The following is a 26,775-nucleotide window of genomic DNA, read 5'->3' as shown; positions in this document are numbered from 1 at the left end:
GGAGAAAAATGGTAGTCGTTTGTACAGTAACTGCAAAAAGCCCTAATGAAACAAAGCATGAGTACAGTAACATCCATTACTGTATTCTTGTTATGTTTTACCTAACACAAAATAACTGTGTTGCTGCGCAGTGAAGTTACTGTTTCCATGATGAACACACACAGATGATTTCACGGCATCCTCACGGGACGGTTTTAACATTTGCGATTTCACCCTTGTAACTCCACACAAATTTTGTTTGAGATGGCACAAAGCCGGGGAAAGAAGATGGTCGAACTGGCGTTGACAAGAACATTTTAATTTAAATTTTTCACATTAAGCTAATACTCACACATAATAATGTGGTCCTATTCAAAATAAATTGTCCCCATTTGGGCCTTGATACAGCTTAGCAATGTGAGACTTTAAGCAGCCGTTTCAGCACCAGAACAGCTTCCGATTGGAAAATATTGACCTAAAATGGTCAAATTAGTTTGGGTTTGGTATATCCATGTTCAGGAAAACAAATGGCTCCAATTATTTCAAATACAGTGTATCTAACACACCCAGAGCCCAAGTTGTGGCAAAATTGTTTTTGGAGAATCTGTAGTTACTGCCTTTTTCCTTGGTATGGTGCCACGTTTTTGGTAAATAATACAAAGCAAGAATACAGTAACTGCAAAATAGGGGTAAAATATCAAATTAAATATGAGGATTGATATGTACAAAGAATAATCTAATACAGTATAAAGTAACAAAACAGCCACATGTCCAATAATCTACCTAGTACCTACAACTACTTAGGCTGGATGACAGGATGACTTTAAAGTCATTTTTCTCAGTTCTGCACTCTGCGTAGTTACTGCCTTTTTGCTTTGTAGGGCAGTGCACACTTGCTTGATAGGCTATCGTTGTAAGTGCTTTTGTGGTAATCAAAAGCATGTCACTTCAGTGTGTAGCGTTTTTTATATGGTAAAATGTTTTCTCCTATTTAAATCTTATACACACAAACAAGTTATATTAAAGACAGTCCTTTTTGTTGCAATTCCTTTTTGTGAGTAATGGCACAGAAACCTTCATAATGATCCAGACATTCCTTCACAAAACCACTGGCACTAACAGCCACTAACAGCCACACTTGTGCAATCATATGTACTTCTACCCAGATGGTTTTGCTTATATTACTTTCACACTTATCCAAGATTGCACAAACACACACACTTCTCTTTTTCTTTCTTTCTCTCTCCCTCCTCAAAACGCTGATGTGAAGTTGAAGTTGTTGCCCTGAAATGCCATAGCAACTTAAATTGAATATCATCATCACAGAAGTGCCTTTAAAAGCGATTACGATTGTGTTTTTAGTACCAGAAAGTCCATAAACCTTGAACGAACTGTGATATTTAGAGATCCTGTTTCCAAGGTTTCCCTCTTCTCTCTTGTTTTTAGGATTATGGTATCTCGGTCCACCCGTCGCTCTGTCCTTCCTGCCAGCTGTAAACCTCACAGAGTGGAAAACAGCGGTCACCTCTATCGCATCACTTCCTTCCCTCCCTTCTCTGCCATCTCTTCCCTCTTTACCTGCACTACCTTCTTTTATAAAAGAACCACTATTTGAAGAACAACGCATCCCACCTTCAGCAATCCCTCAGGTAACGAACCAGGACCAAGTCAAATCTGAGATTTATAAAGTACATGAATTTGAATCTAATTCTAATCTGAACTCCTTCAGGCTGCATCGGAGTCCATTGACAGCGAGCGTTTGGCTCGACTCGAGCAGCGTGTGGCGTCACTTTGGGAAAGCGTCCAGCAGGGGGAGCTGAAAGCCAAGCAGCAGCATGAGGAGGCCGTGGGTTTCGTTCAGGCCCTTCAGGACCAGATAAACACACAGACAGACAGAGAGAGTCTCGGCCTGTGGGTCTCGCAGCTCCTCGAGCCCAAGTTCAGCACACTCGAGGGAGAGATGGAGAGAGAGACGGTCAGCAGGACGGAGGTGAGAGTTATCAAGATGTTCGATAACAGTATATCACTGCTCACGTTTCGAACTTCGTTTTACCCCTAAATGAAGAATGAAAAAGAGCTTTACCATGAGAATATACTGGGGCCTTAACTGTCAAAAAAAAGTTGTAAAGGCATTTTGCTTGTTTTGCTGTGTTTATGTCTCTGTCCCCAGTGGCATTATTTTACCCACAACTATCTTTTTAATTTGTGGTTGTTTCTCTCTCACTGTGTGTTCCAGACTGAGGAACAGCGTGTGCAGCATCAGACGAGCCTCGAAGCTCGACTAGCCGAGCTGGAACTTCTGCTTCAGAACCTGAACTCTAGAACTGAGGTAGAACACACACACACACACACACACACACTCACTCACACTCACACTCACACTCACTCACACTCACACACACACACACACACACACACACACACACACACACACTCTCTCTTTTGAGGCCTTCATGCCTTGTCAGAATTACTGCAATTACAATTTAGAGATTGTTTTCCCATGTTCTCGGACTCAGAAATTATTTCTTGCCATCGCAACGTTCATCACAGTATTTTGTAAGAGAATATAGAGTCAGTAAAAGAAAGTGCCAACTGATAATAAAAAAGGCATAAACTACTATTCAAAAGTTTGAGGTAAGTTTTCTAAAGAAGTCTCTTCTGCTCACCAAGGTTGCATTTATTTGATTAAAAATACAGTAAAATAGTGATATAGTGAAAAAACTATTTAAAATAAATGTTTTCTATTTGAATGTTAAAATGTAATTTATTCCTGTGAGCAAAGCTGTATTTTCAGCATCATTACTCCAGTCTTGAGTGTCAAATGATCCTTCAGAAATTGTACTAATATGGTCTGATTTGATGCTCAAGAAACATTTCTGATGAATGTTAAATGTTAAAAGTATTAATTTCATTAAAAAATGACTCACCGCAAACTTTCGAATTTCACAATTTGTGTTCATTCTAGCTCTAGTAACAAAATCTTTGTAATAATTGATTACACTCATTCATCTAATTCTGTCTCAATTCTCTTCTCATTCAAAGGAAATCCATGTAACACGGCAGACTCCAGTACAGGCCTCCGTCAGGTAGACATGCTTAAAAATCACCAGCAAATGTAGCAGTTCTGCGCACTTCCTGTCTCAGTGTTAATGTCCGCTCTTGGCTTTTGCTCTGCAGTGTTGGAGTGTCTCAGGAGAACCATGATGCTTTGCTCTCTGAGGTTCAGAGGTTGGAAGCGGAGCTGGGCCGCATCAGAGGAGACCTGCAAGGGGTGATGGGATGTCAAGGGAAATGCGACCGGCTCGACACCATACATGAAACGGTGTGTAGTGTTTATACGGTATATAATACGCTTATCCTGTTGCGGTTTTCACTTATACATTTATACTCTGATTTCTTCCCCAGGTGTCGGCACAGGTGAAAAAAGAGTTGTACGCTCTGTTGTACGGCCAAAGCGGGGGGGAAATGGAGATTCCCGAGCCCTTGTTGCCGTGGCTGGCATCTCAGTACACACGCTCCTCTGACCTCACCGCGACCCTCATGACCCTGGAGCGCAGCATTCTGGGAAAGCTGTCTCTTCAGATGCAGGAGAGCAAACAGCAGCAGTCCTCCGCTGAAACAATTACTCAGACTGTCGCCCACACCGCTGGGGCTGCTGGGATGTCAGAGGAGGTACAAAACTAAAAAAAATAATGTTTGCATCAGTTGCATCACTTTGCATCAGTTTTTTTTTTAGTTTTTTTTTTTTTAGTTATGACAACTTCGAATGAAATTGTGTTCAACCAACAAACTACATTATATTATAAATTAAGTTCCTCTAAGACAAACGCAGATCTTTAAGTTGATTACTCAAAAAAATGAAGTCGCTCCAGCTAGCTGAGCTGTAGCCCTGGAACCAATTAATGTTATCTATTTTACCTAAACTCTGCAGCTAGAATAGCATAAGCTAAATGTAACTTATTTAGCTTGTAATTTTAATGAACAAGTAATAAATGACTTTTCACTGGCATCAGCGATGTCATTGCTTATGGAGTCAATGTAGTGTTTGCCTTCAGGTAGTCTAACTTTTAAGTCAACATAACTCAACAAAATAACTGTTGAAACTTAAACAGAACAATAAATTAGAATTTTTAAACTTGGAAGTTGTGGTAACAGGTCTCCTGAATTACTTTTTAGAGTGAATTATACATTATCGTTTAAAAGTTTGTGGTCAGTATGATTTTTTTATTCAGCAATGTCAAAAGTGACAGTAAAGACATTTATAATGTTACGATAGATTTATATTTCAAATGAATGCTTATCTTTTGAACGTTTTGAACTATTAAAGAATCCTGAATGTATGTTTCACAGTTTCCACAAAAATATTAAGCAGCACACAGTTCAAAATTGATGATGATAATAGTGTTTCTTGAGCAGCAAATCATCATATCAGAACGATTTCTGAAGGATCATGTGACACTGACACTGGAGGAATGATGCTGAAAATTCAGATTTGATCACAGGAATAAATTACATTTTATAATATATTAATATAGAAAAGTTATTTTAAATTGTAATATTTCACAATATTACTGTTTTACTGTATTTTTGTTGAGCATAAGAGACTTCTTTCAAAAAAGAGACATTAAAACATATCCTACACAGCTCCAAACTTTTGAGCAGTTGTGTTATGTATCTTGCTCTTTCAAAGTAGACTCAAACATAATATCTTAACAACAGATGTAAAGTTTATTACACATCAAATGACACCCAATCTGTTAGAATGTGTATGACTTGATCATGTGAAGAGGAAAGAATGTTTATGGCAGCTGTTAGCACAAACTGAAGTTGATTTAAGTGGCCATATTTGAGGAAACTGTTTTTTTCTCTTTCAATTGTATGTTTACATACGATGCCTTTAAAATCTCAGCAGGTCCAGTTGATTGTCCAGCGTGCGTTACGGCTGTACTCCGAGGATCGCACCGGACAGGTGGACTACGCTCTGGAGTCTGGAGGTAAGCACATCTACAGAACACGTACATATGAACATCACTGGCCCTTTAAAGACATTTTTACTAGGGGTGACCCCGAATAGTCGAAGATTCGATGCTTCGATAGGAGGAGCCTGATTCGACTACCGATCTCACGGTCGAATCTTCGCAGAGGTGTTATGAAACGAGGATCATGCCACTTTGGCAATATGAGGGCGCTCAATGTCTGATTTCACATAGAACTAGCTTTTATGTCAATACGTTAATATTCAGCCTATTATGATAATGCTGTAGGCCTATATAAAAATGTGCAAAGAAAGAAGCTTTTAATAAATATTTTTTAACGTGCGTGAATAAATCCAAACACCCCGTGACAGATTTAAGTTTCACTTTCAATCCGTGACCGACAGAGGAGCGTCTTCGCGGCAAGGATTTAAATCTTTAACAATGTCTGGGATAAGAAAATCTAAAGTGTGGATGTACACCATCAGAAAGGATATTCTCCAAGGCTGGATTTAGCATCAGGAAAACCATGATCGCACTTCTGCAGGCCAACGTTAACATGTTTCACGCATAGACTGGGTTTCACGTTAGAATGTATTTTATCCGCGCGCACAATTTGAAAAGACTCCAACGGACAGACAGAGTGAAAGACTTTCAGGATTTGTTCTCTCGATCAGGTACAAGAGATTTCAAAACGTTTCAGCCGGTTCTAATTTTATTTTTGGATGCTGTGAACATGTTTAGCTAAAGACTGCCTCTCCAGTTTAGCATTTATTGTTGTTTCTGCAGTTAAAAAGACAAAGTTGAAAATTCTGGCTACTATTAATAATTTCTTTATTTTTATTTTATTTATTAATCTGTCAGGGTTATCTAATCTAACTATTTGTGGCTTGTGTTTTGAATATATGTTCCCCTGCACTTTAGGCATTTTTCACACATTTGCTCCTCATCCTGTGACTTGATTCTGATTTATTTCGTTTTGTATTTTTATTTATTAGAAAGGTATATCCTGTTCTAATTTAATTTAGTAAATTAATTGTTTATTATTTCGGTGCATCGATGTTGTGCTGTAGGCTGGCCTGCTCGCACAGGTAATTTAGCCGATTTAATTTGATTTGCATGTGAAATGCAAATCTGCAGTGTGGCCTTTCTGGAGTTATTTATGTTATTTCTTAGTTTTATTGATCAAAAATGTTTTTATACATTTTCTTCTATATCTTTGTGTGATTTTCTGTACATCGCGGCTTTGAAACGTAAGCCCCGCCCCCAGCCCCACCCCCATACACATGATTCGACTATTAGTCGACTATAGGCAAGACATGACGATTCTGATTCGACTATGAAAATCCATAGTCGGGGACAGCCCTAATTTTTACACAAGACTGATGTGTGTTGGCAGGTGGCAGCATTCTCAGCACGCGCTGCTCCGAGACGTACGAGACAAAGACGGCACTGATGAGCCTGTTTGGGATCCCACTGTGGTACTTCTCACAGTCTCCACGTGCCGTCATCCAGGTACAGACCTAAACACACACCGTGTACTGTATTTGAAGCGATAGATAACCTGAACCAGCATCACGCATATCAATATATGCAACTTTTCTGTAGCTTAAACAGTAGAGAATGTCACTAGCAATGTCAAGGTCATGGGTTCGATTCCCAGAATTTTTTTTTTCTTTGAATACAATCTAAGTTGATTTGGATATCATAAGTCCATAAATATAGATGTAAAAGTATCAGCACTCTGATTTTAAAAATAATAATAATAATTGTTTGCATATATTCTGTAATTAATTACAATTATTCATACCTATCATTTAACATTTGTAATGTATTTTTATATTGTATTAAATCATTTTACAGTGAATCTCCAAATTAATGTAGAAACAACACAAAATTTGTTTAATGGCATCTTTATACTAATTACAATTTCTGGGGGTGAAATAAGTAATTATAGCCAATTAGCCATTCAACATTTACAGTATAAATGAATGCCATAATTTTGTAACATTTAGGCTTTAGAAAATATAACAACATTTAATGTAAGTTAACTTAAAAAAAATCTTCACATAAACCCATTATAATAAATGTTATATTTAGCTGTGCCTTTAGTATAGCTGGGCTCAACGATAAGGATTTTTACTGCCCCGCCACCAAAAATAGTGATTGTTTTCGTTGTTGTAACCTTGTATTTTAATAAATAAGGTTATAACATGCATACCAGTGAAATTTCACAATTCTCGATTTTATTTCACAACAAAAACTGCTAGTCTAACTAATATAAAGTTCAAACATTTTTAACACAAGTAGTCAGTAATAAAAATAAGAGCAAATGACAAACAATAGAATAAAGAAACAAATGAAATAATCAGGTGATTTTTCAACTTAAATGTACGTGAATGTGAATTTCTGTCTTCCTTGTAGCCGGACATGTACCCTGGAAACTGCTGGGCATTTAAAGGCTCCCAGGGTTATCTGGTGATCAGGCTGTCTTTAAGCGTGATCCCGACCTCCTTCTGCCTGGAGCATATTCCCAAAAGCCTCTCTCCCTCGGGAAACATCACCAGTGCACCTCGACGATTCTCGGTCTATGTAAGAATGCATGCTTGTGTCTGGTTTATGAGCATGTACTCACACATATTTCTAGCTGGATGCTTAAACAAATGTGTTTTTGTGTTGAGAAGTGGTGTATAGTCACGTGTGGTGTGCTGTAAGTCTTGCTGTCTGTATCTGCAGGGATTGGATGATGAATACCAGGAAGAAGGGAAACTGCTGGGTGACTACACCTATCAAGAAGATGGAGAATCACTCCAGATCTTCCCAGTTATGGTAAAATATACACATACAGAATTTGCAGTTGTATGATGTCTAGTGCTTCTCGATATTGTCAGGGTTAGTGAAAAATTGGTGGAAAAGTGTGAATGGACCTCTTGAAAAGAGAGGGATTGGAATGACATGAACTCATACTTGAGGTTTGCCTTCCTAGATAACTTAGATGTGCTCCCCATGCAGAGGTTAGAGTCCTGTGATTTCCAGATTCACGGAGTGACACGGAATGTTACGTAATTTGGTCAAATTTGGATCATTCAAAAGTAGGGCTAAACACTTAATCGAATCGGGATATAGACTAGTGTCTGTGAATATTAAACCACAAAAAGACTGCTATTGTGTCGTCTTGACCAGTATTTTATCATTTCATTTGATAAAACTAACGTCAGATACACACAGGAACTCAAATGTCTTCACTACAACCCAAACAAAGTTTGTTTAAACTTGAAGAAATTATTAAATAAATACTGTATATTACTATTGTACAGTTGAATTTGCTTCTCAAGGTAATAATAACAATAATAATGCAAGTTTATTAAAACATTTTCAAGGAATGTCACAATTTTTCAACTATATTTAAAAGGCAAACCTCTACTGCGCAACACTTTTTTGCCAAGAAATACAATTATTTAGATACAAAATTCATTACATTATTAATGTTTTATATTTTCATTTGATTACCGCTGTTTTTGGTAATACATTTGTATGAAACAGAATCAAGAAAAATCTAAATACACATTTCAAGGGGTGTAATTATTGTTCAAATTTTAATCAAAAATTTGTTAAATTATTACGTTTTATGAATGCAATTGATTAGACATCCTTTTTGATTAATAAAATGTAATTAAACCATTAAAACTAAATCCAGGAAAAAATATGGAAAGCCACAGAATGTGTTTCCTAGTATTTTGTCGTTAGCTTAGCAACATGTTCTTTTCTTTTTGGCCAAATCCAGCATTGCGTGTCCCAGAATGCATGCGTTAATAAAAAATCAAGTGTTATTAGCTTAGAAACATGCTTCTGTCAAACTCAATTGGAATTTTTTTTAAATTCTGTACCAGTCGTGTATGTAGTTCTGTTTTAGTTATTCTGCTGCCTATATAGAAAGCAGAGCAGCTTACTAGGGTTTGGCAGTGAGCAGAAATGCTGACTGTTTTATTTTGCCCTTTTTTTTCCTCCAGGAGAAGAATGACAAGGCCTTTCAGATCATCGAGATGCGCGTGCTGTCGAACTGGGGTCATCCCGATTACACCTGCCTGTATCGCTTCAGAGTCCACGGCAAACCTCACACTCAGTAAAGCCCCACTGTACAGTACCATATCACCCTTTATGTACATACAGGAAACGCTTGGACTTTGATGCAGCTCGGGTGAAACAAGCTACGTTTTTAAGACTTTTAATACAAATGATGGCCGAAACAAAGTTACAAGGAGCACAGCGGGAAAGAGCCATGCGTTTTAAGCTAAGGATTTCCACTTGTTTCCTTCCCACTTCCCTGTTCTTGCACTGATTCATGCCCTTTCGGCCGGGCCCCGTGTTACGCTCCTGCCCCGTAGAGGTATCTGTGCCTTCAGACAGAACACGCTTCTCTCATTTTACTTTTGTTTTCTGAATGTTCAGAGGACACACTAATGTAAGTATCCGAGTATCCGACTTCAGCCTCGTCCACTGGACAATGCCGCTTTGACTAGTCTGCAAGGTCCCAGGAAGTTTTTGAAACCTTTACCACCACTTAACCTGATGAGAATATGTCTGGGTCATATTTCCTCCTTGAAAAGTTATTTTTACTAAATCATTCTGCTACGTTTTTTTTTTTTTTTTTTGCATTGTGATATTATTTTCAAATTTAAGCAACAAAAAGAAAATCTCATTACTGTAATGCAAAAGTATATAATTTAAAAAGTTTTTCTTTTTTATATATTTATGATAGCCTTTGTTTTACTGCTTTTTCATTTGTATTAAATTGTAATACAGCTTTAAAAAATTACTATTGGGTGTCATTTTTCAATATTATTATTGAGAATTTATTCTTTTCCATTATGATAATGTGGTCTAAAAAAACAAACATCATAAAACATCCCTTTTTTATTTGTATAATGCTGACTGAAGCTACCAGTCACAGTTGTTTTTTGTGTGGAATATGACCCAGACAGTATTTTATTTTTTGTACAAAAGAAGAAAAGAAAAAAAAAAACTCATAACAGCCATAACTTGTAAGAGACACTAGCTTGAGCTCAGATGGAAAATCTCCACAGACGGGAACAGATGTTTATGGATGAGCATGTGGACTAATATGTGTACATTTGAACAGAACTGGACATAAAACACTCACTCACTCACTCACTGTGTGTTTCTCTCGTCAGTAGTAATATCACAGCGCAGTCATGATACTCCGCAGGAATGTAACTTATTGTAATTAGTCCTTTTTAATCGACTTATATCAGTGTTTATTTTACACAAAGGGGTGCGCCCTGTCGTCATCATCATCATCATCATTCTTATTGTTTTCCTTTTTATTGTGTTTTTGTCAAGCATTTGCGTTAAAGTTGACAGCGCACTGTTCTGTCTTTATAAAGGAAATGTAAGCTGCACACGTCCTATGTGATTCATTGGATATGTTTAAAAAGTCAGGTGTTCATTTACAGAACCGTGTCGGCAACACTATGTTGACCCATAAGAGTACATTTGTAAAATACTATTGATTTGTTCGTGACTATTTATTTTACAGAATTTTAGCTGAGAAATAGGACTTTGTGCGGTGTGTTTTGTAAAATACTTTTCAGTGCAAATTGGTCTGTTTATATTTAGTTTTTATTAGTTTTTTTGTTTTTTGGTCATTATAAATTGGCTACAGTACTATGAATTGTACCAGTAAAGAACTTTAATTTTGAGGATATTTGTATGTTTTTATTGGAGTGCTGAAGTGGTTCAAATAAGTTCACCTAAAAATCGAAATTGATTATATTTTTATAGTCGTACCTTTGTTGTTGTTTTTTTTATGTAAGAAAACAAGTTTTGAACCACATGAGGAGGAGGGTGAGTATTATGAATGATTCATTTGATTATTTGTACTGTAAAATTATGCGCGCTCCTTCAGAACTGCTTTTTTGGCACATTGAAACACTGACCCCAGTGATATTGCAGTCTTTGGTTGAACTGGTCAAAATCTACTGAAAAACATGTTTGAGTGTTGGTAATCTCAACGTGTAGCGAATGCTGGCCCTCAGTTTGCAGTTTGCTCTTTTCTAAATTGTATTTCAGTGCATCTCAATTGCTATGCTGACCTGCTATTTACAAGGCTAGGGAGGAAAATGAAACAATATCACAGTACATTACATGAACATTAACTGGGTAGGACTGTATAACAAAATGTTTTGTGACATCTTGTACCCTTATTAAATAATGAATTGGGAGAACCTTCAGAAAAGTCAAGGATAGATACTTTTTATAGAGCTTCACTAAATTGGAGTTTAATAAATGTACTGTTTTGCATCAACACAAATGATGGATGGATGGATGGATGGATGGATGGATGGATGGATGGATAGATAGATAGATAGATAGATAGATAGATAGATAGATAGATAGATAGATAGATAGATAGATAGATAGATAGATAGATGGATGGATGGATGGATGGATGGATGGATGGATGGATGGATGGATGGATGGATGGTAGTTCCTTTTTTCGCCAGCAGAGTGCAGCACAACCAGGCTGCTATTCTCCTCAGTGTGTGCACTTGTCCTATATGGGTTGTGTTCTCAAATTCATATGATTTATTTATATTTTATGAGAAGTTGCACATAAGATGGTGTTATAAACAGCAATACTTTCTTCTGGTCATTCACCTCTCCTCCGTCCATGTGCGGATGACTGGGACTTGTGTTGTAGGCAAGTTGTTAAGATAGCGTTACTGGATTGTTGGTTTGGAGGGTGCGAATTATGGGGTTATGACCCAATAATAAAGGCTTTAAGCCCTCACCAAAAGAAGTATGTGAGAGGTGTAGAAGACTTCCTCTTTTCTGGTGAAAGTGTGTGTATTCAAACATCATTTTCACCAACAAATAAACGATAACGAATTGAAATCGCGTTCGCTCAAGAACAACCATAACAACGTTGACGTTATTGCAATTGCTATATATTGATAAACCATGACTAAATTAAGGTTTATTTATTTATCTATCACTTTAAATCGTTTATGTATATATCGAGCGTTACGAGCGTCGTTACCTTAGAAAAGAAAAACGTTTATTTTTATGTATATAAAAACGTTTTTATTTTCTAAGGTAACGACTCTCGTTCCGCCGAGTAACAATTTAAATCGTTGCGCAAGACAAAAACAAATTCTCGACTTTTTTCCTGTGCGTTGACTTATCAGAACTATTACATTAAAATGCCCAAATTCCCTTTACAATCTATAATTTTATAATTCCCAGCAGACCGCGTTTTGTTTCACTTTTAGGCTACCATGTGCAAAAAACCATATGTCCACTTGTATTGTTAAAGTGATTGTGTGACCTCTTCTTTGTGTAAGGACCCAAAAGCACTGATGCAAAGGCTCTTTCTGCTTTTCTCTGCGCATTTCTGCTGTGTTTGAATGGGCGGTCTTATTCACTGCACACCACACACTGTTCCTCAGTGTTTCAGCAGCACCAGACAGATGCGTTTCTCTGTCCGAGGGCACAATGTCTCACACAGGAGTTGTGCATCCGTCTAGGAACATCCACAGGTAGTTACAGTCACCACTTTTGCATTCCCTTTGGGGAAGCATTTGATCGATTCGGACACTTTTTTTTCCTTTTTTTTTTTTTTTTCCTTTTTTTTTGTTGCTTTTTGTCTAAATAATTATATTATTATTGTCTTGCAGTTGCCTGCATATTACTGTACATACTGCGGACTATGCACTACTTGACCATATAGAACCGACAACGATGCTTGCGTGTAAACATTTGCAGATGCTTTTGCCGTAAGTTTTCGGTTGTTGTTTTTTTGCGGAATATAACGCTTGGATTTTATTACAAGTTTGGATGTGAAGACAAAAGCGGAATACAATGGCTAGTGATTTGAAGCCTCGGTTGTGTATGATGAAGAAAGAAGAGAGCGGATACGGGTTTCATCTGCACGGAGAGAAAGGAAAAACCGGACAGTACATACGGAAAGTGGAGCGCGCGTCCCCGGCTGAGGCATCGGGGCTGCGCGCGGGTGACCGTGTGGTGGAGGTGAACGGCGAGAACGTGGAGAGAGAGACACACCATCAGGTACATCACACACACACACACACACACACACACAAACACACACACACACCTGTGCTGATCCTGCATATTCCGCCCTCATAACTTCACATTACACTGGCCATGGTGCTGCTTTGTGATGTAATTACGAGATATAGCCTATGCAGTTTATTAGTTTTACACTACACTAACGTTCAAAAGTTTAAGGTCAATAAGATTTTTTTACTCAGCAAGGATGCATTCAGTTGACCAAAAATGACAGTAAAAACGATTAGATTATAATTTGCGAAAAGATTTATATTTCAAATGGTTACTGAAGTATCACGTGACACTGAAGACTGGAGTGATGATGCTGAAAAGTGAAAATACAATATAAAACAGTCATTTTAGATTGTGATGGTATTTGAAACTATTACTGTTTCACTCTATTTTTGATTTTAAAAAACCATACAAAATATTACTGACTCCAAACTTTTGAACGTTTGTGTATGTTTGTCATGATCTTAACTTTTTGATTGTATCATGTGTAATGCTTGAAATGAGATTTGTATACAAATATAAATTGTATGAATGTCCTTATAAAACAAACATTTTATGAAATGAATGAAATATCCTTATATAGTGTTTAAAAGCATCCTAAGATGAAGTTGGTTGATAAATATGCACAATGAGCAGAGCAAAGAGACTTAAAGACAGACAAAGAGACTCTAATATAAAAGGGTTGGCCACAACATCATTCCCATTTGTGTTACGTCATAGTTTCAATGACTTACTGTTATTCTAAATGTACAAACAATCATGAGAATGTGTCAGTGTGTCCAAACCTTTGACTGGTATGTGTATATATATAAACAGGCCAGTATAAACGGGAGAGAGTGATATCCATTTATTTGAGCTAAAAAGGTTTGGGCTTTGGAAACAACTTTGCATGGAAAATAAAGAGCCTTGCGGATCAGAAACCTGTGGACTTGTGAATGCACAATGAAATTCCATGCATTTCTTGAGTTGCATTGACTCTATTGGTGTGTTGACTTTGACAGCAGCTGGAGGCTTTACAGCATTACTGCTGTAGACTATATGACTAGATATTACTTTGTGTTTAGAGTCAGGCATGTACTACACATGTTAAAGTCTTGGAATTTTTAATATGTATTCAGTTCCAGTTATGACAGGAGGATCGTAGTTGAAAGCACGTCTTCAAAAGTTTGGGCCCAGTAAGATAAAAAAAGAAAAAGAAATTAATACTTTTATTCAGCAAGGATGCATTAAATTGATCAAAAGTGACAGTAAACACATGTTTAATGTTAATAAATGCTGTTCCTATTCATCAGAGAATCCTGATGCATCAAAAATAGCCGCACAAATGTGTTCATGAGCAGTTTTGCCGTCTCTTCCGCTCAGGTGGTGCAGCGCATCAAAGCCGTGGAACATGAGACCCGACTGCTGGTGGTTGACCGGGAGACCGACGAGTACTTCCGAAGCCTGCGTCTCACCTGCACCGAGGACATGGCCGCCCCAACCAGCCCTGCAGCCACGACCCCCTCACCCTCTCCGTCCACCAGTAAACAGGGCAATGGATCCGTGTCCAAACAAAGCGAGATCTCCAAACCCATCAGGAAACCTCCGTCACGAGCTCCTAAGAAGGTGTGTGGGTCCATTCACTATATCTGACTACGCTCTTTCAGTGAACCGTTCCTAAAAGAGCCACGTAAAGAACATTTTAATAATCTATTTCCACTATAAAGAACCTTTGTCCAGTGGAAAGAATACATGGATGTTTAAGGTTCTTCATGGAACCATCGATGCCAATATAGAACCTTTATTTTTAAAGGCCAATTCACACTGCACCGACAAACGGCACCGGACAGGTTTTGTCTAGAGATGCACCGATACTAAATTTCTCTGCTAATACCGATAGCGGATTATTCAGAATGTTATCTACCGATAGTTTGAGTTTCTTAAGAAAAAAAAAAAAAAATGCTGCAATCTAAACCCTCTCATTTGGGACATTAGTGTAATATTAGAGGTTTGAATTAAGTTCAGCGCTAACTGGTATTTATTTTCAGATATGATAATTATACTTTTATAGTATAGTTAGTAGTTTTCATAAGCACTTGTCTTCATGACAAATTCATTAAAGCATATATATAATTAGCAGTAAATAAGCTCTTCTCTAGTGTTTTTTATAGCTAACTAACAAACTGAACATTCGATAACTTTCCTGAGGTAAATGCAATAATAACACTACTAATAAGTTGTACTGTATCTTTCAACATATCTTCTGATGTTAATTGCATTTTTTTCCTTGCTATAACTTGTAATAAAGTGGAAGAAAAGACCTGCGCTTCCGCTTGAACCGAGGCACATTTAAGAGCGTCAAAACGGCATTTATTGTTTGAATTCTGTGATAAAATGGACATAATTTGAAAGCTGAGACTTTGTTTCTTAACAGAAGAAACAAAGCACAACGTTTTTCTGCGATTGTTGGATGGCAGGCGCTACAAATAATGTTTGGTGTAGGGAAAACCGCGGACCTGGCAACCCTGACTTGAACTACGGGTGATTCATAGGGTCAAAAAGAGTCTGCTTTAACATCGCTATTTTTTTAACTGTTAATCCATTATTGTTCATTAACTTGCCCTAAATTCAACACAAGAGACATTTTCTTCACACACAGTAAACAGAGTTACAGTGTGAACATGTTTTTCTGCCTCCTTTTGATTGACAGGATAAAATCGGCCCTGATCATGGGCTGTTTTTAAACAATCGGCCAATATATCAGCGCATCTCTAGTTTTGTCGGATCAGTGTGTTAACCCTCGTCGGCATCTGTTGCCGTTGGTGGGCGCTTGTTTTTGCCGATTAAACATGTTGAATCTGTGTTTGCCAGGTCATGGCCTTAAGATTGTTCAACCTTTCGATTAATCCGCAATGATATGTTGGCCCTTTTCCCTGGTCTAAAATGTAAACATTGCATCATAAAATAGGCTGAACATCTGGAACAGCTGGACTGAGTGACATCACCACAGTTGGATCCAGTTTCTCATAGATCCAGTTTATTTAGAGCTTATCAGTTAGTTTTTCCTATTGTGTCAGAGAGAATGTGCTTGTCTATAATATATACTGCTATAATTATGGATTAATGGCTTAATTCATTGAGTTTAAATAATAATGAGTTCAGTGACTCTTTGTGGCTCAGATATTATCTTGTTAGCTCTGTCATGGTTGGTCGGTGTCCAAGATGTGACGCTGTAATAGTGTAAAAGTGTGCATGTGAGACAAGCTTCTCCAGGACATTGATCGTGTTTCCCATGGCTTATATAGTCAGGAAAATTGCTCTTGGATTTTGGCCTTTTAAAAGCATAAAAGATTCTGTCCAAGTGTCATTATTCCACTCATGCTTTCCAAGACTGTCTTATTCCTGATGCATCAACACCACATACTGTGTACAGATACTAATTTTACTTGAAGCGAATCTCAGTGTCAAATATTTGTACCTATTGTATAGTTTTTCAGGCGGCAAAATTGCTCAGTTGATTTATCATATATGACATATATGATAAATCATCCACACACCACATTATTTGATGTATCATTCATGTCCGTAGCACAAACATTGCTGGACAAGGTAATTGCTGAAGTGTAATACTTGTTCAGGCATTAAGAGTCCGCTTATTGTAACATGTGCACATAACAAGAAAGACAAGCAGGTCATGTTTGAAGAGATCACATGGCAAAAATGACCATCATTATTCTGTTAATGCAATATTTGTGTAAGATCTCAAATATATTTGTCTTTTCCTCAGCCTAATGCACACATCCAACATCTGCTCTCACTTACAGCCCACTTTCCAAATGGGTTTACATAATCCAGTGCTGTTTCAATACGATGTTGCCGAGTGGGAAAGACAGAGCGTGTGAGAGGGTGGGTGTGTAACAGCCACGTGTGTGTGATAATACTGACTGTGACAGCACAATTGTTAACATCGGAGAAGCCAACTAGGTCCAAACAGAGAGACGTGTTGAAGCTGTTTCTAAAATCCATCAGTAGAGCTTGTCATCATAAGCACTTCACACTTGATTCTACTCACATACATACACTGCCCGGCCAAGTCGCTCTTTGGATTTAAATAGGCAAAGGCTTAAGTGTCTATGATTGGATCATTATTGAAAGTCTTTGGGATGTGCTGGAGGAGACTTGACTCTTACATTGACAATACAAGATCTTGACCAAACGTTGATGCACTTCGTGATGTTGGGATGTTATTTCCATCAAGAGGTGCATCAATTTTTGGTCAAGATCTTGTGTTTTCAATGCAAGAGTCAAGTCTCCTCCAGCACATCCCAAAGACTTTCAGTGAATTTAAGGTCTGGATTCAGAGGTGCCGATTCATGTGTGAAAATTATTCTTCATGTTCCCTCACAACCATTATTACACAATTTGAGCCTGATGAATCATTGTCATCCTGGAATATGGCCATGATGTGTCTTCCTACATGAGGGAAGCGAAGGATTAGAAGGACTGATGCCAAACATATAACATGCCAGAAACATAATAATCACTGCAATAATGATTTTTTTTCAATAAAATATGAAGAGAAACCTTTGAAAATGAGGTAGAACATAGTAAAAATGCCTCATTTATTGTACCATAAAGCACTCAAGAACCACAAGTAATTAAAAACACCGTCAAGAACATTTCAGTCATAATTCTCCCCAAAATCAAAAGAAAAAAAAGGTGTGAGTTTGTTGTGAATTATGACATGGAGATGTTCTTGATGGTGTTTGAATTTCTCACGTGGTTATCTAATTGCTTTGTTATTTTGTAGATTAAAAAATGCTCCGTTTGTTCTTTAAAGTACAGAACTAGAGAATAACGAGTTCTTTTTGGAACTTCATCATGTTCTAATTAAGCTATAAAACCTGTATTGGTTCTTATTCCAAGATTAGTTTGCATAATAAACATTCGGATAAACAATAGAGTGGATATTGCCCAGTTCTTTGAAGGCCATGGAAATGTTCTGCTCTAAAATGTCCAGTTTTGGGATTTGGTGATTGGAAAAGCCATATCCTGTTGTTAAAAAACACTCTAGACTGTGTTTAGCTATGTATATGTGGGATAGTCTTCCCGTTCAGTGTCCTCATATTGGCTGATATTGTTGCCCATTCAGACCTATCATTGGACTTGATGTTTCTCTCTCAGTGTTTAACAGTTGTTCCAACCATCCATTGACTTTCTCCAGACGTCGGTAGACTGTAGGAAAGTGATGACTCATGAAACCAAACTCCCATCAGACCGTTGCTCAGGGTTCCAGGTTTAGTGCCTCTAACGTAAATTATCCGTCTTTGTGTGTTGCTCTTGGATACAAGAGGTTTTTGAATTGTTGCCCTGCCATAATTTTTGTCTTCTGAAACTCACTTTACAGCACTGAGTCATTTGTGATTTGGATCTGCATGGGGTCATATTTGAGATCTGCTCTTTTGTGATATTTTGTAACTATCATCTTTTGTAACTTATCACCTCATCATTTATCGCTGTTGGTTAGCCACTTTAACAGTTCAGTTTGTTCTTTATTTTTGAGATATTTAAATTCAAAATAAGTGTACCAGTTTTGTGCATCACCTACTGTATTGGAACCTTCCAAACTGATTGGAACCTTACCAATCAGTTTGGGATTGGTAAGGTTTTTTTGTGTGTTTTTGAAAGAAGTCTCAATATTATTACAATTTAAAAGAACATTTTCTATGTCAATATAAAGTAAAATGTTATTTATTCCTGTGATCAAAGCTGTATTTTCAGCATCATTACTCCAGTCTTCAGTGTCACATGACCCTTTAGAAATCATTCTAATATGATGATTTGATGATCAAGAAACGTTTATTATTAAACAGTTGTTCTGCTTAACAGTATTGTGGAAATTATACATTATTTTAGGAATTTGATGAATAGAAAGTTCAAACGAACATTTATTTCAAATAGAAATATTTTGTAAACTTATAAAAGTCACTTTTGATCAATGCATTAATGCATCCTTGCTGAATACAATGATCAATTGCTCTAAATAAAATACTAAATTCTTACTGACCCCAAACTTTTCAACAGTGATGTGTACAATTTGGATTTAATTGGCATGTTTTCAGTCTATTAGCTATGATGATAAATTGAATAAAATGACAACATATCAAATTTGTGACATCTTACCCCAACATGATCACCAACAATTTATGAAAAGTATGTTATTGTCTTAAAAACAGGTTCCATGTTTCTGATTTCCACTTTTCCATGTGACAGTTAGCCCCGGGTTCACATGACCTACCTAATGCAGCATCTTCAGGACAGTTATCATCACTGGCGTCAGAAATTAGCGTGTTCAGAAGCGTAAAGACTTTATAAATCTCCTCGGGCAGGAAACTGAGTCTGTCTTTGGAAGCAGAGGAGTCGTGTGTGTGTTTGAGCTGATATGGGAGTCCTGAGCCATAAAGGAAGGGGTCCTAGGAAGGGGTAGAAACCTTAAACTCGCAGCGTTTGAAGAGGGTTTGTGTGAATCACACTGACTGCTGGTCCACACAGGGGGAAATATAGACTTTGTAATCAGAATCTGTGTCTGTCCAAAAATAACAAGTACAGAATATTCACAGATATCATTCACAAAATAGCATAATATAAGTTCAGCATGAAGATCATGCTAAGCACCGCATACAAAACTCTGGGTATATCAAAGTTTTGATAATCTGGAAAACTTATTTAATTATTTATTCGATTTTTTTGTTTTATTTAGTGTTTAACTGTTTTATTTATTATTTGGTTATTTGTTGTTGTATTTTTACTTGTTTATATATTGTTTTAGTTTTTACTCGCTTGTTTATATATTGTTTTTTATTTATTGTTTTAATGTTCACCGTTTATTGTTTGTTTGTTTTATTTATTGTTTTAGTGTTTTATTTAGTGTTTATGCTTTTGTTTCCTTATCATTTTTGCTTTATTTATTGTTTTATTTAGTGTTTTACTGTTTATTCTTTTGTTTATTTATTATTTGTTTGTTTTATTTAGTTTTAGTGTTTACTGTTAGTTTTGTTTATTGTTTTTGTTTTATTTATTGTTTGTATTTATTGTTTTACTGTTTATTATTTTGTTTATTTGTTATTTGTTTGTTTTATTTTTTGTTTGAGATAAACATTGTGAAGTTAGTTAAGAATGCTGTTCTGAAATATATATTTAAATCCCCACCCGAGTGTTCCTGCTTATTTTTATTGGCCATGATTTTTTTTTTTTTTTTTTTTTTTGTCATACTCAGCAAATTGTCAGATTCAGCAACCCGAGAAGGATGTTTGGACTCTTTACATCTTTCCTGTTCACTTTAATTTTTTCCTTCAAGGAGCTGTCGGAAAAGTTACATGGAAAGGAGAGTTTGTTAATACTGATCCAGCAGCTCCATTGTACAGATCTTCCATAGCGCTTTATAAATATTTGAAGATTTTAGCGTGGTTATTTCTCCCTGTTTTTCCAGAGTAGCTCTTTCTCCAGCTGTTACTCTTATGGAGGAATTACATGATCATCTGAAGCTGTTCTCAAGATGTCCGGGGATTTCACAATCTACTAATGTTCATGAAACAGAAACTGAACAAGCAGTCAGAAAGTTAGAAACAAACCCCTACCCATCCTTAGCTGATTGATGCTGGCTTTGATTTGTGACCCTTAAACTCTTTTGAAGTGTTTAAATCACAGTCGCACGCAAGACAACAGCCTGAGCCTTTTGCACAACACTTCAGCTCAATGACAGAACTACTATATTTTCATATTTTCTGAAGAAAATGTCTTAACTCACCACCACAATGCTAGTGTTGCTACAGTAGTGCAATCCATGGAATTTGACTGATTAGGTGAGTCGGAAAGTACACCAATAAATGAAAAATTCTGTCATCATTTACTCATGCCATTTCAAACCATATGACTTTCTTTTTTTGTGAAAAAAAAAAAAAAAGGTGTTTTAAAAAATGCCCATACAATTAAAGTCAGTGGGGTGCAGTCCTTTGTTTTGCACCCCACTGACTTTCATTGAACTGACAAAATCACTTAAAATCATCTTCTTCATTTTTGGATTCCACAGAAAAAAGAAAGTCATACAGATTTGGAGTGACATGAGGGCGAGTAAATGATTACATCATTTTCATTCTGGGTTTATATATCCCTTTAACGTGGATTTGAGAATCATGTCCACTTTAGTTCATGCAGCTTACAAGCAAAGTTCATGCAGTTGAACAAGGCTGTGTAAGAAAGTTAAGCACACTTAGCCCGTCCTGAGGTGTTGACAGTCATCTGGGTCAGAGAACGTGAGATCTGGAGCGCTGCTGGACTGACCTACTTCCACACAAGCTTGTGATGTTTTGAACTCGAGATCGAAACAGATCCCAATGTCTCCGGTTCTGAAATCTTTTTTTCCCCTGCCTGTTTTTTTTCGCTGGAATAAATAAAACCATCTGCTTCGGCATCACACATCTGTCTAAACAAAGACCATAAGAATGAATGTTTGAGTGCTTGATTTTGAGTTGAGGATAAACTGTGGCCTAGATAGTAATGGCATACAGATCACCTGTATATACTCACGTCCATGAGACGAGAGGCTGATTTTCGTTTGGTGTGTTGAAACACAAGCCTCATGAGAAAGGCAAATGCAGGTAAAGGTTCATATGACAGTCAGTGCACAGTGTGTGTGTGTGTGTGTGTGTGTGTGTGTGTGTTTGCATGCCTGCGTAAGTGATGTCTCTGGATACTTGAACTTCACTTGTTGTGGTTGGTTCATTAGTGGACTTTTGAATCGCTAATATCCCTGTGGGCACGTGCCCACCAAACCTGCTCTTAAAGGCAATGTTGGCTCCATATTCTCATGGAAACTAACAGAAAGTTATATGCTTTTAATTTCAACACACTGGTAGGCAACTTCACCCTATAAAAATGATTCCTATGTGATCCAGTATTGTTTTTTGTTTCTGTGAGTGTTTGTGGTTCAGCTCGTCTCAGTTTGGCTGCTCTCTGCTGTTTTGATTCATTTGTCTTGGATGAATATGTTTGTTGTGGTGCCTGTAGTGTAACAGTCTTACGAAACTAGACCTTTGTAAAGTTTAGCTGCTTAAAGTTTTACAATTAGTATAATTGCACAACAGATAGTGGTGTTATTAAAGTCAATGTGAAATCTAAATTGACCCCATTTTTGTCGTCATTATTTATGTTATATAGAATACATAAATTTGGATGAATGGATAAATAGATGGATAGATGGATAGACACAGATAGATGGATAGACACAGATAGATGGATAGATGGATAGATGGATGGATGGATGGATGGATGGATGGATGGATGGATAGACACAGATAGATAGATAGACGGATGGATGGATGGATGGATGGATGGATGGATGGATGGATGGATGGATGGATGGATAGACACGGATAGATAGATAGACGGATGGATGGATGGATGGATGGATAGACACAGATAGATGGATAGATAGATAGACGGATGGATGGATGGATGGATGGATAGACACAGATAGATGGATAGATGGATGGATGGATGGATGGATGGATGGATGGATGGATGGATGGATGGATGGATGGATAGACACAGATAGATAGATAGACGGATAGATGGATGGATGGATAGACACAGATAGATGGATAGATAGACACAGATAGATTGATAGATAGACGATAGATAGATAGACGGATAGATGGATGGATGGATGGATGGATGGATGGATGGATGGATGGATGGATGGATGGATGGATGGATGGATGGATGGACACAGATAGATGGATAGATAGATAGACGGATAGATGGATGGATGGATGGATGGATGGATAGACACAGATAGATAGATAGATAGACGGATAGATAGATAGATAGATAGATAGATAGACGGATAGATAGACAGACAGACAGACAGATAAAAGAAAGTCATACAGGTTTGGAACAACATGAGGGCGAGTAAATGTTCATTTTTGGTGCACTATCCCTTTAATTGGGCGAATACGTTCCGGTACCTCTGTAACAGCATAGCTTTGGTTTGCAGACTCTCACACGGATGCTATAAACATCAGTTCTGGTTTGGTTGTGGTTTTTGTGTTGTTTCTGCTCACCGCTGTACCCCACGGCTTCTTTCTCTCAGTCCTCATTATCCCCCCATGTTCCCGCTGTGAGGCGAGGGGCAGCCCTGTCCAGATGTGCAGATCTGTGGAACATTCTTCAGCAAGAGGGGTTCGGGAGGGGGAGGGGTGCAGATTCCATTAAAGGGTCAGATGTGTGACACAACAGGCATGCCTCATCCCACTTTACTGGGTTTGTTGGGATCATTAATAACCAGAGCGACTGTGTTAGTCTGCTTTGAGGACATTAACCAGGGCTGCGCTTCACAAAAGCCATGTTGATTGGTGGCAGTGGTTCTACGATTCTACGGCAGTGATTGACTTGCGATGCTTTTGGGAAACGCAGCCCAGACCGGTTTCACATTGAACGTGTTAGTCATGTGACTGTAATGAAAGCCATGGCGGGACGCCCAGCGTATCACTCATTGGCCTGCCTGCAGTTTTTGCATTGCAAGTTTGTTTTCAGTAGTTGCTTTCTCTATATCATTGTTAGTTTAGTGCTGGCAGGTTGTAAAAGCTTCAAGTTTTATCATTTATTATGTATCAGAAACTAAAATGAAAAATGGCCATTTTTATTTTATTTTAGTTAGTTTTTTAGTTATTAAAGTGCACATATATAAATAAATACATGCATATATATATATATATATATATATATATATATACACACATACATACATGCATACATATATATATATATATATATATATGCATGTATGTATGTGTGTGTGTATATATATATATATATATATATATATATATATAATGTGTATATATATATATATAGGTATATAATGTAATACTTTTATTCAGGATAGATGCATTAAAGTGATCAAAATTTACCATAAAGATTTCAAATAAATGCTGTTCTTTTGAACTTTCTATTCATCAAAGAATCCTGTAAAAATTGTATCACGGTTTCCAACAAAAATATCAAGCTAGCAGCACAACTGTTTTCAACATTGATAAATTATAAGAAATGTTTCTTGATCATTAAATCATCATATTAGAATGATTTCTGAAGGATCATGTGACACTGAAGACTGGAGTAATGATGCTTAAAATACAGATTTGATCACAGGAATACATTACATTTTACAATGTATTCATATAGAAAAGTTATTTGAAATTGTAATAATATTCACAATATTTCTGTTTTACTGTATTTAAAAAAAAATAATTTAAAGGCAGACTTATAATAACATAAAGTTTAACGACGACCCTATACTTTTGTCTGTATGTTAAGACGGAGTAGGAGAAAGTAATTTAACATAAATAGATCTGTGACAGTTAGAAACCGTGACTCTCAACATCATAACAGAGACCACATAACTCTTCTGAGGCCTCTGGGTTCAGTATGATTTTGCGCCTGTGTTTCTGTGTTCCAGTGATTAAAAAAAGCCTGTTCTGAGGCTGAAACGGAAGAGATTCTTGACACACTTAGTGATCGCACACGGAGGATATATGGAGCTTGTGAATGTAGAGCGTTGATGTGATGTAACCCTGGATGTCACACTGCGTAGGTTGAGCAGCAGTTGAGTCTCTCTCTCTCTCTCTCACTCACTCACTCACACACACACACACACACACACACACACACTCACACTCACACACACACGTACACACACACACTCTCTCTCTCTCACACACACACACACACACACACACACACACACACACACGGTCCTGACAGACAATAAATAAATCTGTACTGAATTATGAGCAGGTCCAGACGGAATTTGCAAACCTTTGTCTTTTTTTATGCTTATTTTGCAGGAAAATCTCTGTAATTGTGTGTGTCGTCTTTAAACGTTAAGGCAAGACTACTTATCGATAGCTGAAGTCATGATCAAATTAGACCAAATATTAAAATAAACAAACATGCAAAGGGTGGGTGATGTGTAGAGCTTTATAAATGACCAAATCTGAGGAAATTCACAGATTCCTTGTGGGTCTGATTGTGAGGAAAGGTCAAAGGTTATCACCCCATGGCAGTTTGGGTGTAACATTTCGCCCTGAATGGATAAAAATACTTTTAAAAAATCTAACCACCATAGATTTCCACCATCATGCATTACAGTAGTTACAGGTGTAACTATAGCTAGGCAAGTATTTTATATTGTAACTTGGGTTAAATTGTATTACAAGAACATATGTTGCATTATAATTATTTACCTTCATGTGCATTATATTGAAAGCGTTTAATTTATTGTAGTCCATATCCTCTCATGTTTCATCTTGGCCTTTATGTGGACTTGGCCATTATGTTAAACCTGCATGTTACACTCTCTAAACATGTTTTTGGAGGGGGAAGTCATGTCGCAAGTGCTCGGGAATTTGGTGTAATTGATTCAACATGCTGGTTTGGGGTCACGCCGCTTCGAGGGGGGCGGCGTAACACGACACCACCGTGTGTAGATGCTTTCTGCTCGGGAAACTGATTACTTGTGAATACGGCTAAAGGGAAACATTTTGTAGGATGGATGATTTTCAGTTTGGAGGGCTTAAAGGGTTAGCTCACCCAAAAATGAAAATTCTGTCAGTAATTACTCTCCCTTGTGTTGTTCCAACCCCGTAAGACCTTCGTTTTTGATGAAATCTGAGAGCTGGCTCACTCCTCCATAGGCTTCTATGTAATCGATATCTGCCATCCCAGAAAAGTTAGTCAAGACATCGTTAAAATAGTAGGCGTAGGAACGTAGAACGTAGGCTCACTACTGACCAGGATCACTTGCATCACACACATGACCAGCGTCGGCCAATAGTGAGCCTACGTTCTGACGTACAACCCAGTAGCGCTGCGCCGTTACACTATGTGAACTCACTCAGAGAAGAAAATGAATAGTTGAATAAAGTCGTTATTTTGGGGTGTTTTTTTGTGCACAAAAAGTATTCTCGTCACTTGATAAACTTAAGGTTGAGCCACTGTAGTCACTTGGACTATTTTAACGATGTCTTGACTAACTTTTCTGGGATGGCAGATATTGATTACACAGAAGCCTATGGAGGAGTGAGCCAGCTCTCAGATTTCATCAAAAATATCTTCATTTGTGTTCTGAAGATGAACGAAAGTCTTACGGGGTTGGAACAACATGGGGGTGAGTAATTACTGGAAGAATTGTCATTTTTGGGTGAACTAACCCTTTAACAGAAAGTTATGGTTAACCTGAGTCATAGTTACGGTTGACTCTTGGACAAAAAAACAATACCGTTTCAGATCGTTTTGTATGTAGGAAAATCCATATGATGTGGGAAAATTAGATGATGTGTGTATATATGTTTCCAGTCTCCTCCCTGCTCTGACCTGTGGGACTCCCTCCTGTGTTTCCGGCTGGGGGGTGAAGCGCCTGTCAGTTTGTCCATCTGCAGGTCCGTGAGGCGTCAACGGCTGCAGGCGGTGCTGCGTGTGGAGTGTGTCTGTGCTGGACTGATAACATGGGTGTGGGGCTGTACAGCATCAGCAACATACACACACACACACACACTACAAATGTGAGAAGAACAGCTAGACGGTGAAGACACGTGAAGTAACGCTCACTAGTAGGGATGAGAATTGGAAACGGTTCTAGCTAGGGCCATTAACGTTTAGTACTTTAAAGGAATAAATATTTGGA

General features: G+C 37.5%; 2 protein-coding genes across 6 annotated transcripts in view; both read left to right on the top strand.

Annotated features, from left to right (window-relative positions):
* sun1b (Sad1 and UNC84 domain containing 1b) overlaps window positions 1–10,675 on the top strand; it is a 42,728-nt gene extending 32,053 nt beyond the window's left edge. For 4 of the 5 annotated variants that reach the window (XM_082137370.1, XM_082137369.1, XM_082137371.1 and 1 more), the window contains 11 exons: window positions 1,426–1,628; window positions 1,709–1,969; window positions 2,216–2,308; window positions 3,022–3,065; window positions 3,157–3,301; window positions 3,385–3,651; window positions 4,889–4,973; window positions 6,352–6,467; window positions 7,377–7,544; window positions 7,689–7,781; window positions 8,963–10,675. In XM_082137370.1, the coding sequence (XP_081993496.1) occupies window positions 1,426–1,628; window positions 1,709–1,969; window positions 2,216–2,308; window positions 3,022–3,065; window positions 3,157–3,301; window positions 3,385–3,651; window positions 4,889–4,973; window positions 6,352–6,467; window positions 7,377–7,544; window positions 7,689–7,781; window positions 8,963–9,079 (1,592 nt within the window). In that variant the 3' untranslated portion in view covers window positions 9,080–10,675. Of the gene's footprint in view, window positions 1–1,425; window positions 1,629–1,708; window positions 1,970–2,215; window positions 2,309–3,021; window positions 3,066–3,156; window positions 3,302–3,384; window positions 3,652–4,888; window positions 5,040–6,333; window positions 6,468–7,376; window positions 7,545–7,688; window positions 7,782–8,962 lie in introns of those variants that run through there. The other variant, XM_082137372.1, reaches the window with a different exon arrangement.
* Window positions 10,676–10,836: 161 nt separating this feature from the next.
* LOC309474900 (Na(+)/H(+) exchange regulatory cofactor NHE-RF2) overlaps window positions 10,837–26,775 on the top strand; it is a 28,846-nt gene continuing 12,907 nt past the window's right edge. Inside the window, exons 1-2 of the mRNA XM_082137519.1 lie at window positions 10,837–13,040; window positions 14,418–14,660. Of these exons, the coding sequence (XP_081993645.1) occupies window positions 12,834–13,040; window positions 14,418–14,660 (450 nt within the window). The 5' untranslated portion in view covers window positions 10,837–12,833. The remainder of the gene's footprint in view (window positions 13,041–14,417; window positions 14,661–26,775) is intronic.

Source organism: Leuciscus leuciscus, assembly GCF_965113295.1.
Source record: "Leuciscus leuciscus genome assembly, chromosome: 1".
NCBI classification, from domain to species: Eukaryota; Metazoa; Chordata; class Actinopteri; order Cypriniformes; family Leuciscidae; genus Leuciscus; species Leuciscus leuciscus.
This window is presented reverse-complemented; position numbering and strand designations above follow the sequence as displayed.